General features: G+C 31.8%; 1 protein-coding gene across 3 annotated transcripts; it reads left to right on the top strand.

Moving 5' to 3' along the window:
* Nucleotides 1-3,794: 3,794 nt before the first annotated feature.
* Nucleotides 3,795-12,185, top strand: LOC143069363 (mitochondrial import inner membrane translocase subunit TIM14-like). 3 transcript variants are annotated; one of them, XM_076243957.1, is made up of 6 exons: nucleotides 3,795-3,898; nucleotides 6,224-6,275; nucleotides 7,450-7,517; nucleotides 8,346-8,422; nucleotides 10,058-10,128; nucleotides 11,917-12,185. In XM_076243957.1, the coding sequence occupies exons 1-6, from the start codon at nucleotides 3,896-3,898 to the stop codon at nucleotides 11,982-11,984; spliced, it is 339 nt and encodes a 112-aa protein (XP_076100072.1). In that variant the 5' UTR covers nucleotides 3,795-3,895; the 3' UTR covers nucleotides 11,985-12,185. The 3 variants fall into 3 exon arrangements, with proteins under 3 accessions (XP_076100072.1, XP_076100070.1, XP_076100071.1); XM_076243955.1 differs by having other exon boundaries at nucleotides 3,867-3,947; XM_076243956.1 differs by lacking the exon at nucleotides 3,795-3,898 and adding an exon at nucleotides 3,989-4,021.
* Nucleotides 12,186-18,045: the final 5,860 nt, after the last annotated feature.

Below are 18,045 nucleotides of genomic sequence, written 5' to 3'. Positions count from 1 at the left end.
GATACTATGAGCAATATGCAAACTATATTTAATGCAAAGATTGATTGTAAGGTGTGTATATGGCTATCTGGCATGGTCAGGATGGTTCATCTGACCTTGACCTCATTTTCATGGTTCATTGTTAAGTTTTCATGGTTAAGTTAGTTTCTAAGAATTTATAAGCAATAGGTCTACTATTTTTATAGGACCGCAAAAATTTTACTTTTTTGGTCGTATATTGCTATCACGTTGGCGTCGTCGTCCTGCGTCGTCGTCGTCGTCGTCGTCCGAATACTTTTAGTTTTCGCACTCTAACTTTAGTAAAAGTGAATAGAAATCAATGAAATTTTAACACAAGGTTTATGACCACAAAAGGAAGGTTGGGAATGATTTTGGGAGTTTTGGTCCCAACATTTTAGGAATTAGGGGCCAAAAAGGGCCCAAATAAGCATTTTCTTGGTTTTCGCACTATAACTTTAGTTTAAGTGAATAGAAATCTATGAAATTTTGACACAAGGTTTATGACCACAAAAGGAAGGTTGTGATTGATTTTGGGAGTTTTGGTTCCAACAGTTTAGGAATTAAGGGCCAAAAAAGGGCCCAAATAAGCATTATTCTTGGTTTTCGCACAATAACTTTAGTATAAGTAAATAGAAATCAATGAAATTTTAACACAAGGTTTATGACCACAAAAGGAAGGTTGGGATTGATTTTTGGAGTTGAGGTCACAACAGTTTATGAATAAGGGGCCAAAAAGGGGCCCAAATAAGCATTATTTTTGGTTTTTGCACCATAACTTTAGTATAAGTAAATAGAAATCTATGAAATTTAAACACAAGGTTTATGACCATAAAAGGAAGGTTGGGTTTGATTTTGGGAGTTTTGGTCCTAACAGTTTAGGAATAAGGGGCCCAAAGGGTCCAAAATTGAACTTTGTGTGATTTCATCAAAAATTGAATAATTGGGGTTCTTTGATATGCCGAATCTTACTATGTATGTAGATTCTTAATTTTTGGTCCCGTTTTCAAATTGGTCTACATTAAGGTCCAAAGGGTCCAAAATTAAACTTAGTTTGATTTTAACAAAAATTGAATCCTTGGGGTTCTTTGATATGCTGAATTTAAAAATGTACTTGATTTTTAATTATTGGCCTAGTTTTCAAATTGGTCCAAATGGGGGTCCAAAATTAAACTTTGTTTGATTTCATCAAAAATTGAATAAATGGGTTCTTTGATATGCCAAATCTAACTGTGTATGTAGATTCTTAAGTTTTGGTCCAGTTTTCAAATTGGTCTACATTAAGGTCCAAAGGGTCCAAAATTAAACTAAGTTTGATTTTAACAAAAATTAAATTCTTGGGCTTATTTGATATGCTTTATCTAAATATGTACTTTGATTTTTGATTATGGGCCCAGTTTTCAAGTTGGTCCAAATCAGGATTCCATATCAAGTATTGTGCAATAGCAAGAAATTTTCAATTGCACAGTATTGCACAATAGCAAGAAATATCTAATTGCACAATATTGTGCAATAGCAATTAATTTTCAATTGGAGTTATCTTTCTTTGTATAGAATAGTAGTTGATAATATATGTTGGAAATTTGCCAGACATGACTATGATGTCATTTTCTATTTTTATTTGCCAATAACTTTATGTAAATAACTTCATTGGAAATTTGCCAATATAAAATGTTGCTGATGAAGCTTTTTTTCTTTATCTTATCTAAAATGTTTTTAGATAATGTATGTTGGACATTTGCCAGACATGACTATGATGTCATTTTCTATTTTTATTTGCCAATAACTTTATGTAAATAACTTCATTGGAAATTTGCCAATATAAAATGTTGCTGATGAAGTTTTTTTTATTGTTTTATACAATAAACAATGTATATTCACTTTTACTACCAACCAATCTTTACCATTCAGTGATAACAAGCACTTTATTTTACATTTTAATATTTTATGATGTATTTAAAAGAGTAGTTATTGTTGCAAACTCCATTAGAAATTTGAATTGATATCAGTTTTGGAAAAAGGGAAACGGGGATGTGAAAAAAAGGGGGGGGGGGTTAAATTTTTCTCATTTCAGATTTCATAAATAAAAAGAAAATTTCTTCAAACATTTTTTTGAGAGGATTAATATTCAACAGCATAGTGAATTGCTCAAAGGCAAAAAAAAACTTTTAAGTTCATTAGACCACATTCATTCTGTGTCAGAAACCTATGCTGTGTCAACTATTTAATTTTAGATTTAAAAAGTTTGAAGAAGAAATCTTTAATTGATTTGTAAAATCTTGACATTTGTTTTGTGTAAAAAAAAAACATGTAATGTCAAAAATTTGATCACAATCCAAATTCAGCGCTGTATCACGCTTGAATATTTTGTCCATACTTGCCCCAACTGTTCAGGGTTCAACCTCTGCGGTCGTATAAAGCTGCGCCCTGCGGAGCACCTGGTTATTGAATGGAATGATTGTAGGTGCACAGATTTATCTGTTTGGTTTTATATCTGACCTTGACCTCATTTTCTTGGATCATGTTAAGTTTATTTGATACTTGTAGTATAAAAGCTTTATATTTAGGACTATCAATATAAAATCAATGATCAGTAAACCAGGTGAGACATTTCAGTGTGTGCACTCTATTGTTTCAAAGTAATTTTGCATACACTTAAGTTGCAGAGATGAAACTCTAAAATATCAGCATTTTAAGGTATTCATTTATGAATCATGGAAACCATTTTTGTGGATTAAAACACATGAATACTTGAGAATTAAGGGAAAATATCAATGAGACAGCAACCAAACAGCACATGTTCAGTGAAAATAGATATTAAGAGATTACACACAGCACCATATGACAAGGTCTAATCTGGTTTTCCTAAGTTATATATTTATATATATAAATTGGAAATCAATAGATCCAGAATCCTCCTAGTACAAATAAAAATTTCCGATATCTGCAAGTAAAAAATAAGCATTCTGATTTACACTGTCTAAAACGAACTGCAAACTTTCTCATGAACGACAAGAAAAAATGATCTTGCATACCAAATTTCATTTATTTCAGATTATTAATGAAGTCCTGTCACTCAATAACCCAAATTCAGGGGTTTGTTGCATCTCGTATATATAACTTTGGAAATTAGGATCAATACTGAAACTGCTTCATATCTTGATCTTTCCCTCTTCATGGACACAGATGGAAGACTTCAAACTGGAAACCATGTAAAACTTGATTATTTCAATCTGAGACTACTATAACATAGTAGTTTCAGTTTCAATGTTCCCAATTGTCAACTTCCCATTTGTCATTATGTAATTAAACAAATATCAAGTCAATATATTAAAGCATAAAGAAAGAAGGAGAAACTGATAATGCTTCGGTGATTTCCTATTAAAGCAACAAAAATTCCTCTTGTAAAGCCTTTTGAATATACATGATATAGGGGTCGTGGTTCCCTAAATCCGCCCCTGCAAATTTACTTTTAAATGTCGCCAATTAGACCTGATGACCATTTGATTTTACTATAGGTGCGAAGATGATTGATGGATGTCTGTTTACAGCGGTGGTGGGTTTTTTTTTATGAGACTACTACGCGGAGACTACGCGGGTTCATTAACCTGTCAATGAGAATGTCGGATAATGTAAGTTAATCCGGCATGACTTGTGATTTAGACACCTTCGAATGTCGTAAAATAATATAAATATTGTTAAAGAAAGATTATTTATTATTTTTTAACTTTCGCACAACATTTATTTAATTGAAAGCCTATTAAAATTTCGCTATCTTTAAATTTTATACTTATATGTAAATAAATTATGACAACGTGACGTAAGTCGACGGTGAGGTGACTGACGAAATTTTTCTAGGACTTTCTTATCCTTTATATTTATTTGACGCATTTCGAAAATGGTAAATATCTTCTTACAGAATGGAATATAGAAAAGACAGAGAAATTAAGGTTGTATTGTTCACTATTGTCAAGTGACAATCCCTACCAGTATTCGGAGGTCAATGATGTTTTTGCCAAATCTGGTCAGATTTTTTTTTACATCAGTCATCACCTCCGAAAATTATTAATTTCGCCTGGGTTTTTTTGTAGGGTTCGTATTATTCAAACAGTCTTTTGCTTTATTGTGAAAATTACCTTTCCTAGTATTAAAGAGATGTGTAGTCAATATATAGTAATTACAATGAGTTATACAGAAAAAAAATATTGTTGCAGAAAACCATAATTTAGACCCTATAGTCGCGGTCAGCTGAAATTCGTAGCGGTTATCAGTAAAAATAATCTAAACTATCAATCGTGTTCACTTGAGATATAGTTTTTCACATATCAATTGTTTGTGGAGAGCTGTCCGGTTGACAATTTTTTTTCCTATTGTGACAGCATGTCTGATGATGTCCATATCTAATGATGTCGCATAGAAAGAACACATCTTGCAGATCATTCGAAAAGAAGGAATAAGTTTGCCTGCAATTTGATAGAAAATCATTAGAGAAACAGATTCCACCACCAAATCTCATGTACAAATGTAATACAATATTTATCCACTCTCAACAGTTAAATTTTAAATTTGAAAATTAAACTGTCTCAAGTGGTTAAATATCGTATCACACTCGATGCAGTGGCAGAATCTATATATATATATATACACACACATATAAAACACAATGTCTTCTTATATAAAATAAAAGTATGACTGGAACTACTTTTATTACATGACGAAATGACCATGGCCCAAACTTCTTGTTTCCTTCAAGAAGTCATAATCATTTGGACTACACTAGACCTATGTTAGAATCTCTATAACATGATAACATGCTAAATAAGTTTTCAACATGTTTAACTGACCTGTTGGTTGAATTGAAAAGTGATGAGTCCACAAAGAATCAATGTAAGTTATATCAGATTACATAGTATACCACTAATTATTGAATATGGAATGACTGACAAGCAGTCAGGTGTACTACAAGTACTTGTACAAGAAATTTTTATACAACTGCAAAAAAAATTTGGGATTGTATAATTTTGATATTGATAGGAAGTCCTCGTCGTTTGCTTCGTCTAAAGACCAATTGGTGTCCAGACAATAACTTTAGTTTAAGTGAATGGATCTCTAAGAAATTTAATGAGAAGGTACAATAACATAATTTAAAGATGGTTGGAATTGATTTTGGGAATGTATGTCCCAACTGTTTTGGAATTATGGGCCCAAAAGGGGCTCAAAACAAGCATTTTTCTATTTTCAGGATATTAACTTGTGCATAAGTATTTCAATTGCTCTGAAATTGTACCACAATATTTAATACCACTAGTAGAAGGTTTGGACTCATTTTGGGTTTATGGTGCCAACATTTTAGGTATTAAGGGCCGAAAAGGGGTCAAAAACTAGCATTTTTGTAGTCTCTGGACAATAACTTGTGTATAAGGGCATGGATCATTCTTAAATGGAACCACAAGGTTCCATATCTCAAAAGGAAGGCTGGAATTGAGTTTGGGGTAATTGCCCAATTCAAGTGGGTATTGGGGGCCAAAAACAAGCATTTTTCTAGTGTCCAGATCTAGACAATAACTCGTGTTTAGGAATATGGATCTCTCTGAAATCTTACTACAAGGTTCCCTACTACTAATGAAAGGCTGGGTTTCAGTATGGGGGTAATTGCTCTAAGGGGGATTCAAAAAGTTTTGGGGGTTTCCAATTTTTTTAAGGGGTTCAAACTTTTTTTCAAAATTTTTCAAATTTCAAATTTTTTTTAAATTTTCAAGAAGAATCTTAGAAAAGATTACCTTTTCACTTAAGTAAAAAAATCTTAATGTCTAAGGGACATACCTAAGTCAATTTTTTTTACCTATACAAGTAAATAAAATTCAATTGTATAAGTATCCTACAAATTTACTTATATAAGTATATTTTTTTCTTCTTCAAGTAAATAAAATTTACTTGTACAAGTAGTAACCCTGACTGACAAGGGTCCTTCAGGCAAATCATGTGACTTCAATTCCTTCCAAAGAAGCTGGGAAAGCACCATCTATAAATAGCTTACATAATCCCAGGCAATTATTGATCTGAAAAATATAATTGAATACCATCCCTAACCAATGAAAAAACAAGGCAATTTTAGTCAAACACAATATGCACATCTGATCATTTACAAGATAACAACTCATCATTTTTTTTATTATTTTTTTATATTAATTTGAATATACATGTAATTGATTATGTTTATTTTTAGACCTCCAATCTGATTCTAGCTGGACTTGGTATAGCAGCAGTGGGTTTTGGAGGTAAGTAATATACAGTGCTGTTCATAAGAGAAAGAGTTATTTATGAAGTTAAAAGGAAGTAACATCTGCAAATCATTAACAGCTACAAATGTTGAAGGGGTTCTGTTTGGTTGTTTATTAGCCATGTTAGCTGTACTGGATGGTTAAATGGGGGGGGGGGGGGGAGAGAAAGAATAGACGATGGATACCAAAGAGGAAAAATAGTATATCAATTTTCCATTTCAGAATCTAATGTATTCATGCATTCTGGTAATATTTTCAAAAGAGTACACCAAAACCTTTTGATTGGATTAAAGCGTCCTAGATGTAGGTAATGGAAATTCAATCAATGACATAATGTTGTTTGTATTTTGGTGTGCATACAATGAGACAACTGTACCTATAGTCCTGTAGATTCTGAAAAGACTAATTGAATTACATGTTTTATTGCTGTCCTTCATCTTGATAGTTATTTGAAAATTAACATGGTCCATAGAATCTTAAGTAATTCCATACCCGTAGCCAGGGGGGGTTCGGGGGGTTCGGACGAACCCCCCCTTGAAAACAAATAATGACTGTTAAAGTCAACGTTCTGTTCGAGTTGTGACTGTTAAAATCCAGTTTTTGAGGCCAACGAACCCCCCTTTGGAAATTCCTGGCTACGGGCCTGAATTCTATGTCATATTGAGTGATATGGTTACCTGTTATCGAATGGACATCTAAGGGTAGTTATCTACAAATACTCATCACTGCCACATCTATTTTGGTTTTGTTGAATAATTGCTTGCTTCTCTGCATTTTTCAGCAATTATTTCGAGCATATTTTTGACAATATGTATCCAATCTGGGTTTAGAAATTAAATTCATTGTTTTATAGAACAGTTTATGATAAAAAAAAAAAGTCAATACAAGATCAAATATTTTATAGCATGTTGACTTTTTTTAATATTTTTTAGATGCCCTTTAGATTGAAATAAGCATAACTTTATTTTGCACTTTGGGGCCACTGGATTTAAAAAATATGAACAACACTAACATGACTAATAAAATTTTAAGATATAGACTAAAAAATGGAACTATATGAACATAATAAATAATTTAGATGTATTCTTTAAGGCTACCACTAAGATATACAAATCTGCAACAATCATGATATTTAATTAACTATTTTATTATATTTCTATATAATATACAGGGAGATATCTAACCAGGCATGCAAAAACTGTAACACAGACACTGAAGAAACAGATGGATGCATCTGGGGTAGGTACATGTAGCTAAACTCTTGAATTTTAATTGAGATTTTGTCACAATGAAATAACCAGAATGACAGACTAATATCTGTTACATGTACTTAATTTAGGAAATATTTTATGTCAAGATTAAATTTGAAATCAAGAGGACAACATGAACACAAGATCTTTACAGCAATGAGTAAATGCATAGATCGCAAAACAGAATTAGATAGTGACTCATCATGATTATGTACTGAAATATCATACAGTTATTTATATCTAGATTAAATCCTTGGTTCTCCTGTAAGAATTGTTTTGAACTAGTCATTTAGGGCCCCTTCATAGCTTGCTGTTTGCTGTGAGCCTAGGTTCCCTGTTGAAGGTTGTACTAATACCTATAATTGTTTACTTTTTACACATTGTGACTCATTAACACCCATACCACATCTTCTTTAAAATTTCTATTAAATTGCAAAAATGCTGTTATTTAAAATATGAATCATAGATTGTTATTTTCTGCTTCTGTGTAGCCTGCATTACAACTCTGTCTCAATGCCAGTTTTTTTTATTTAAAAAAATTAATAATAGTAATCTAATATGAATAATAATTAGTCTTTAAATTCTGGGAACTTTTAATCTGGCTTCAAACTATGAATTTAGTTAGATAAAGAACAAAACATGACATACTACATTGTGCCTAGTGATTCTTAAGGAACTATTCATGTTGTAAAGTTGTCAGTTGTGGGCATTCAAGACATTGGCATAGTGGTAAGTCAATATTCCAATGTTCCCATTTTTAAGTTTGATAAAAAAAAAAAGAGAAATATTATTTAAAAAAATTGTTTATTATTTCCAGGCCTTGAGCAAGTACTATAAAGGAGGATTTGACGCAAAAATGTCAAAAAGAGAAGCTGGTTTAATTTTAGGAGTAAGGTTAGTATTATAATTGAAATGCAACAGCTAATTAACATTATCACTACATTACACAATTTTACTTTGATCTTTAATTACTGACTGATAATTTCTTTTCTCAGCACTGTAGAGTGATGTGAAAAATTATTGCGAGAAACTAAGGGATCTGGTGCCATTCACAATGAAATTAACAACATTGTCATAGGGAAAAAAAGCAATAAACAGATTATCATTGGTCATCTCAACTAGCTTTTCTCACTTTCCCTGTACTGGCTCAAAGGAGAAAATCAATCTTGTTGAGATGACCGATGACAATCTATAAATAAAGGCATCCAGTGATGTGATGATCAACATGATTTTATCCTAGAAACAGATACAGTTAACTCTCGTTGTCTCGAACTCGGTTGACTCGAAATTTCGGATGAGTCGAAGTTTTCACGTGGTCCCGAACTTTATTCCATACAAAAGTATGTAATTCGACTCCTGATGAGTCGAAATTGGATGAGTCGAAATTTCGGTTGAGTCGAACTAAATCTACGGTCCCAAGGTTAACAAAAGCATTCAAAATTCATTTTTTTATCTCGAACTAATACACATATGTCAAAACATGACCTCCGGGATTTTAATGGATTGAAGAGTTAATCTGACAATACACGTGTAATTAAATTTCCGGTCATTGACCACTGTATTGATTTATGACATGCTTTTTCCATGAGTGTTTACCTAAGATTATCTTGTGTAGAATTTTGATAAATAATTAGTGATACATTGTTAATGTTCATGAAAAAGTATTTAAAATGTTTACAAAACAATCAATTTGTGATTTACACTAATGAGCTTGGGTGTGTATAAAGTGAGGATTATGGCTTCCGTTGATGATCACCTAAAAACTACTCAAACGGCGTCTTTGATCTTGTTATATTTTCTTTTGAAAAGAAAGAGTGAGATAAAACAAAATGAATAGAAATCAAAATTTTCTTAAATCTTTTGTATCCGAGAATAAACAATTTTGTCAGCTATAACCGATCTGAATAACGAAACTATCGATTGGAATTTACACTCTTGGAAAAGCCATAGGATTATTTTTTAATTGAAACAACTGAATAAGTAAAAATACTGTCATTATAATAATAAAAGACTGTGACATACAAATACATCGATCTGATATTAGAATATAGATCCCCTTGCCATATTCACCCGGATTTATTTTAGCTTTACCAAGCTAAGCAAGAGTTGTGTCCCTTAGATTGTCGAACTTCCGGTGTTCGTTTGAGTCGAACTACGTGTATCTCGAAATATTTCTCTGGTCCGGCTGACTTCGACATAACGAGAGTCGACTGTAGTTGCCTTTCAGATGAAACTGTTTTGTCATCCTATGTTATGTCACTAACAAATAAATTTGAAATTGGCAAAAAAATGTACTGTAAGTCAACAATTTTCATGAAAGATGTATTTTAAGATTAGAAAAATAATGCAAATATATTACAATAGTATCTTCTCTAAAGTGAATATGAAGATGAATAATCTGACCAATAATCTTGCAGGGCTCACTACATACAAAAAATGTTTTGAATCACAGTTGTCTGTCATAGAATAAAGTTTTGCTTGTACATATAGTATTTTTTTTTAAACTTTTTTTTTAAATGTCTTTTTCAGTCCATCAGCAAGTAAAGTCAAGGTGAAAGATGCACACAAACGAATAATGTTATTAAATCATCCAGACAGAGGTAATCTTTAATTTGGAATCAATATTGTTTTAATTTAAAAGTGTTCATGTAGATATATTGTTAGTGAACAGATTTCTGTATGGAGTATCATTGGTTAATAATATAACAGAACTAGGGAAATCTATTTTTTTTTTAAACTTTTGTAATATTTAGCCTGCGATGGTGTGTTGAAAGACTAATTAATCTTGTGTATTGAGATTGTGAGAAAAAAAATAACCACACATATAATGTGATAAACAAAACAATTGGATGCAAAGATTATTTATGAATAATGGAAACGTTACTTTATATTTGGATGATTACATTACTACAGTGACTTGAATTTAGTGTTGCTCTTCAACTGTTGCAACCCATTCAAAATTCAGACCTAATTGCAATTTGTTTTATCATTACAAACTGTTCAACTGGTCAGAATTTTGAACAAATTGTTCAGTCAAAATGTGAAAGTGCAAGGTGATTATTTAAAACTTACTTTACAATCCTATAAGATTTTCGTCCACTTTAATGTTGTTGTGAAAATTCAGTCTGACAGTTTGTATACATATTTTAAAGACATTGTCATGCTAAAGGTGATCTGTTGTTATTTTGAATTGCTATAAAAAATGTCCTAACTATGCGTTCATATAGTTTTTCTTTTGAAAAGTCTTCCTTATTCATATGAATCAGATATCATTGGAATTTAAACATCCTATATTCATTAAAATATGTGTGAAATAACAATACATTATTGATAAGTTTCCATTGGGAGATAACCTAAAACATTATTCTTTTGAAGACTTATTGAAAGAAAAATGATTATCTCCCCATGGAAACTTCAAATAACAACAGATCACCTTTGTCACGACAATGACTATGATATAAACTGTTCAACTAAATTTTCACTACAACATTAAAGTGGAATTAAGGCTCTTAGGATTGTAAGTATGTTTTATTATATCATCTTGCACTATCATGACTTTACTGTGGTTTTCTACAGAAGTTTGTTCATATTTCTGACCAGTTGAACAGTTTATTTATCGAACAAATTGCAATTTGGTCAGAATTTTTAATAAGATGCAATAGGTAGATAGCAACACAACAGTCAAGTCACAGTAAGTAATAATGAATGTTTGACCAAAGTAAAATGCCAAGGAGCAGACTCTTTCTTGTGAAGTTGCCAATATAGAAATTTTTGAATATCTTATTCTAGAACAAAATGAACATCAAACATATAATATTTCTGCATTGAGATTGCTATTCTGAATTTGAATATATTCAAAATAAGATCAGAAATATATTAGCAAAAGGTTATAAATAGAATAGCCAAACTGACTTAGGTGAATGACGAACTATCCCTGAGCAGATCCTATACTTAGGTGAATGATGAACTATCCCTGAGCAGATCCTATACTTAGGTGAATGATGAACTATCCCTGAGCAGATCCTATACTTAGGTGAATGATGAACTATCCCTGAGCAGATCCTATACTTAGGTGAATGATGAACTATCCCTGAGCAGATCCTATACTTAGGTGAATGATGAACTATCCCTGAGCAGATCCTATACTTAGGTGAATGATGAACTATCCCTGAGCAGATCCTATACTTAGGTGAATGATGAACTATCCCTGAGCAGATCCTATACTTAGGTGAATGATGAACTATCCCTGAGCAGATCCTATATGTGTGCTTCTCTCATGTGCTCGTCCACCTTACGACCCACATTTTATTTTATTGATTCCAATAATATACAAAATTATGAGGTATAAAAAAACATATTCAGAAAGATTATATTTCTTCTTGTTTCAGGTGGTTCACCATATCTGGCATCAAAGATTAATGAAGCAAAGGACTATTTTGACAGTAACAAGGCATAGAGACAATGTGATCTTTCCAGTACCACAGTCTTTCAATAAACGCATTTTTTGCTACCAAAAGATATAAAAGACAGACAGGCCAAGATTACAACAAATTTGATGGTCTACATTTTTGTCATGAACAAATGTCATTGCATTTAGATCAGTCATCCAGCATTGTTGTCGAGAAATCTGTGTGATAATAAAACATGTGCTATTAAATTGTTTTTATGCCCCATTTATGGGCATTATGTTTTTGGGTCTGTGCCTCCCTTTGTCCTTTTGTCTGTCTGTCCCACTTCAGGTTAAAGTTTTTGGTCATGGTAGTTTTTATGAAGTTTAAGTCAAATCAACTTGAAACTTGGTACACAAGTTCCTTATGGTATGATATTTTTAATTTAATGCCATATAAAAGTTTTGACCCCAATTTCACGGTCCACTGAACATAGAAAGTGATAGTGCGAGGGAGGCATCTGTGTACTATGGACACATTCTTGTTTTTGTTATCTTTATACAATAGTCAGCTAGTTAAATTTCTCCCATTTTACTATAAAGGAAAGATATAGAAGAGGAGTCCTTCAGAACAATCAAAATTATTAAGTTGAAAAAAAAACCTATAAGGTAAAACTGAAGACTGAGCACAATCCTCATCAAAAATCTGAGGTGATCTCAGTTGCTGAGGAAGGGTATAAAACAAATCCAGATACAAATATGGTTTTAAACAAAGGATTAAAGCAAAGCAAAGTCTGCTTCATACTTAGAAATAGACCTTATACATGGCATTTATAAAAGTTGTGGAGTATGCATCAAGAGACAACAACCCTACAAAAAAATAAACAATTGGAGGATGTGTTGCATCGACCAAGATAATGCACCTGGTTGCTTAAAACATTATGAAAGAACATAACTAGAAGACTGTAAAAGTTAAGCCACCCCAATTGGAACTTGATTTGTGTTTTAAGGTTATAAACATTGTGTAGAATTTGATTGAGTTGAAGAATTGAACATTTTTGTTGTAAGTCGCAGAACGCTTGACATGGAAAGTGATCGGGCAGTGGTGGCGTTAGCTAACTTCTTAAAAGCTTATTATTTTAGGACATCAAAGACCTGGATGCTTCATACTTTGTATAAAGATGCCTTATGTTACAAAGTTTTGTCTGTCACTTGTCTAATGTCCTTGACCTCATTTCCATGGTTCAGTGACTACTTGAAAAAAAGTTAGGATTTTTTGTAATATTAATTTCTTTTTTATTATGAATAATAGGATAACTAAATTTGGTATGTGAGTACCTTGCAAGGCCCCTATGCCTGTCAGATAGTTTTCACTTGACCTTGACCTCATTTCATTGATCAGTGAACAAGGTTAAGTTTTGGTGGTCAAGTCCATATCTCAGACACTATAAGCAATAGGTCTAGTATATTTGGTGTATGGAAGGACTGTTAGGTGTAAATGTCTAGCTGGCAGGTGTCATGTGACCTTGGCCTCATTTTCATGGTTCAGTGATCAAAGTAAGTTTTTTTTTAGTTTTGGTCTGTTTTCCTAATACTATATGCAATAGGTCAACAATGTTTGGCGTATGGAAATATTTTATTATGTACATGTAAGTCTTGCAGAAGTTATTTGACCTTGACCTCATTTATACAGCTCACTGCTCAGTGTGAAGTTTTTGTGTTTTGCTCTGTTTTTCTTAAACTATAATCAAAAGGTCAACTTCATTTGTTTTATGGAAGAATTTGAACTACATGTCTGCATGGCATGGTTTATCTGATTTTGACCTCATTTTCATGGTTCAATGGCCAATGTTTAGTTTTCTTGTTTAAGTTTGTTTCTTAGAAACTATATAAACAATATAAACAATAGGTCAAATATATTTAGTGTACTGAATGATTGTAAGGTGTACATGTATTTCTTGTTCGGTTTATATGACCTTGACCTCATTTTCTTTGATCATCTAAGTTTATGTGATAGTTGTAGTAAAGCTTTATATTTAGGACTATCAACATAATATCAATGATTGAAGAATGCAAGACATTTCAGCGTGTGCAGTCTTGTTCCATTTATAAAGAAGCATAACTCAAGATGGTAAAAGTAGTGACACCCAAATTGGAATTTGATCTGTGTTTTGTGGTAATAAGATTTATTTCATAACATTTGGTAAAGGGAAACTTAAGTTAGAGAATTTAAACCAATTTTGGGACATATAGATGGACAAGGGTTAAGGGCATAACAACAAACTACCTAAAACAACTTGTCAACAAAAGAAGACAGTAGTATCAACAAATGTGGACTTTTATTTCCGTGTAGTAACTTACCTACACATGGTGTATAAATTTCTCAGTCAACAGGCTACAATATTTTGATATATTTTTATGCCATTTGTAAGGGGCAATATGTTTTATTTCTTATGCAGCAAAAATACTGCAATCTGATTGGTTAATTAACCCGGTGTAAATAACACCCCACCCTGGTTCACCCCGGGATAAATAAAAGTTTGCCAAAAATTTCAGAAATTTTTTTTGCCAAGGGGGAAAAAAAAAAAAAAAAAAAAATTAAAATAGAATAAAAGAAAAATTAAAAAAAAACAAAAATTAAAAAAAATAAAAAAAAATATTGAAATTTTTTTTTTCCGGAAAACTCCAAGAACACAAAAACTTTCTGAATTTCCCAAAAAATATGTAAAAAATATTTCACAACGCGCAGCAACATTGATATTGAAAAAATATTACGCTGTAAATTTTTCATTACCATTTTTTAATTTAACATCCTGGTTTCAAGATGAGAACAGAAATTGTTCATAAGAAATAAATTCGTTATCTTGGTGTAATCAGGGGTGTAAGGAATTTTACACCGTTGTTGAAAATTCATACACCCATTCGGCTGCGCCTCAGGGTGTATGAATTTTCAACAACGGTGTAAAATTCTGTACACCCCTGATTACACCAAGATAACTAATATTACCCTCGTCTGTCTGTCCGAAAATTGGTTTCCATTCTCTTACTTTAATTTGCCTCAACCAAATTTTATGAAACTTGTACACAATGCAAAGATCAAGTTCATAACTTGATGGCAACTTTTTTAGTTCTAGAGTTATGCTCCCTTAAAAAAAAAAAAAAATGACACGTTCCCCATCCATTTTATTTCTTGTTTGTGTTCATGGTCTTTTTGGGAAATTTTTTATTACTATACCAGGAAGTCTTGTTTTGATATTTTCCGACAACTATACCTGGTAATATGTTTATATTTTCCGACAATTATACTGGGCAATATGTTTTGATATTTTCTGACAACTATACAGGGTAATATGTTTTGATATTTTCTGACAACTATTCCTGGTAATATGTTTTGATATTTTCCAACAGCTATACCTGGTAATATGTTTTGATATTTTCCGACAACTATACCAGGTAATATGTTTTGATATTTTCTGACAACTATACCTGGTAATATGTTTTGATATTTTCCAACAACTATACCTGGTAATATGTTTTGATATTTTCTGACAACTATACCTGGTAATATGTTTTGATATTTTCGACAACTATACCTGGTAATATGTTTTGATATTTTCCGACAACTATACCAGGTAATATGTTTTGATATTTTCCGACAACTTTACTGGGTAATATGTTTTGATATTTTCCAACAACTATACCTGGTAATATATTTAGATATTTTCAACCCAATGTAAAGAACTTATGGGGATGTACAAATACCCTTCCTCATCCACTATATGTTTTTGTTATGTTTTCTATTTGTATCCATTTGATGAGTTCAGCCTTTTTCAAGTATTTTTTGTCTCAACTTGACAGTCTAAAAGCAAGACAAAGAATGGGGTTTCCTTTGGTGGCAGCGTCAACAATGTATTAGTTTGTGATGAGGTCTAGTTTATAGTGAACCACATTTGGTAGGTTAATGATATTTTGTATGCAGTTACATAAACATGGGCACATCTCATTTCCATGAAGATTATTTGACCCTGCCCCCTCAGTCATGGTCTATTGACTTTGAAACTTTTTCTTAGTTAACATGTATTAGTTTGTGATTAGATCAGTTTATGGGGAACCACTAGTGGTAGGTCAAAGATATTTGGCATACAGTTGTTTAAGCATTGGAATATCTCATTTCCATGGAGTTAAAAAATCCTCCAAAAAATAACTTTTTATTCCAAAAATTTAAAGAAGAATAGTTTTAAAAAACTGAGCGGTCAGTAAACCAACTCGTGATGGCGTCTGTAAAATTAATGAAGGGATGATTTCAACTTCACCCGACTGTTGATTGCACATCTATTCTGAAATATTGAGGGGGAAAATATAGGAACATATAATTCATATCTTGACATTGACAGTGATAGTTTTTATACGACCGCAAAATTTGAAAAATTTTTCGTCGTATATTGCTATCACGTTGGCGTCGGCGTCGTCGTCGTCGTCCGAATACTTTTAGTTTTCGCACTCTAACTTTAGTAAAAGTGAATAGAAATCTATGAAATTTTAACATAAGGTTTATGACCACAAAAGCAAGGTTGGGATTGATTTTGGGAGTTTTGGTCCCAACAGTTTAGGAATTAGGGGCCAAAAAGGGCCCAAATAAGCATTTTCTTGGTTTTCGCACTATAACTTAAGTTTAAGTATATAGAAATCTATGAAATTTTGACACAAGGTTTATGACCACAAAAGAAAGGTTGGGATTGATTTTGGGAGTTTTGGTTCCAACAGTTTAGGAATTAAGGGCCAAAAAAGGGCCCAAATAAGCATTATTCTTGGTTTTCGCACAATAACTTTAGTACAAGTAAATAGAAATCAATGAAATTTTAACACAAGGTTTATGACCACAAAAGGAAGGTTGGGATTGATTTTTGGAGTTGAGGTCACAATAGTTTATGAATTAGGGGCCAAAAAGTGGCCCAAATAAGCATTATTTTTGGTTTTCGCACAATAACTTTAGTATAAGTGAATAGAAATCAATGAAATTTTAACACAAGGTTTATGACCACAAAAGCAAGGTTGGGTTTGATTTTGGGAGTTTTGGTCCTAACAGTTTAGGAATAAGGGGCCCAAAGGGTCCAAAATTGAACTTTGTGTGATTTCATCAAAAATTAAATTATTGGGGTTCTTTGATATGCCGAATCTAACTATGTATGTAGATTCTTAATTTTTGGTCCCGTTTTCAAATTGGTCTACATTAAGGTCCAAAGGGTCCAAAATTAAACTTAGTTTGATTTTAACAAAAATTGAATCCTTGGGGTTCTTTGATATGCTGAATTTAAAAATGTACTTAGATTTTTAATTATTGGCCTAGTTTTCAAGTTGGTCCAAATGGGGGTCCAAAATTAAACTTTGTTTGATTTCATCAAAAATTGAATAAATGGGTTCTTTGATATTCCAAATCTAACTGTGTATGTAGATTCTTAATTTATGGTCCAGTTTTCAAATTGGTCTACATTAAGGTCCAAAGGGTCCAAAATTAAACTAAGTTTGATTTTAACAAAAATTAAATTCTTGGGCTTATTTGATATGCTTTATCTAAATATGTACTTTGATTTTTGATTATGGGCCCAGTTTTCAAGTTGATCCAAATCAGGATTCCATATCAAGTATTGTGCAATAGCAAGAAATTTTCAATTGCACAGTATTGCACAATAGTAAGAAATATCTAATTAATTTTCAATTGGAGTTATCTTTCTTTGTATAGAATAGTAGTTGATAATATATGTTGGAAATTTGCCAGACATGACTATGATGTCATTTTCTATTTTTATTTGCCAATAACTTTATGTAAATAACTTCATTGGAAATTTGCCAGTATAAAATGTTGCTGATGAAGTTTTTTTTTATTGTTTTATACAATAAACAATGTATATTCACTTTTACTACCAACTAATCTTTACCATTCAGTGATAACAAGCACTTTATTTTACATTTTAATATTTTATGATGTATTTAAAAAGTAAAAACACAAAAATACTGAACTCCGAGGAAAATTCAAAAAGGAAAATCAAAAATCAAAAGGCAAAATCAAAAGTCCAAGCACATCAAACGAATGGATAACAACTGTCATATTCCTGACTAAAAGAGTAGTTAT

This window comes from Mytilus galloprovincialis, chromosome 3, assembly GCF_965363235.1.
Source record: "Mytilus galloprovincialis chromosome 3, xbMytGall1.hap1.1, whole genome shotgun sequence".
Lineage (NCBI taxonomy): Eukaryota > Metazoa > Mollusca > Bivalvia > Mytilida > Mytilidae > Mytilus > Mytilus galloprovincialis.
The sequence above is the reverse complement of the archived record's forward strand: the minus strand, read 5'-3'. Positions and strand labels throughout refer to the sequence as shown.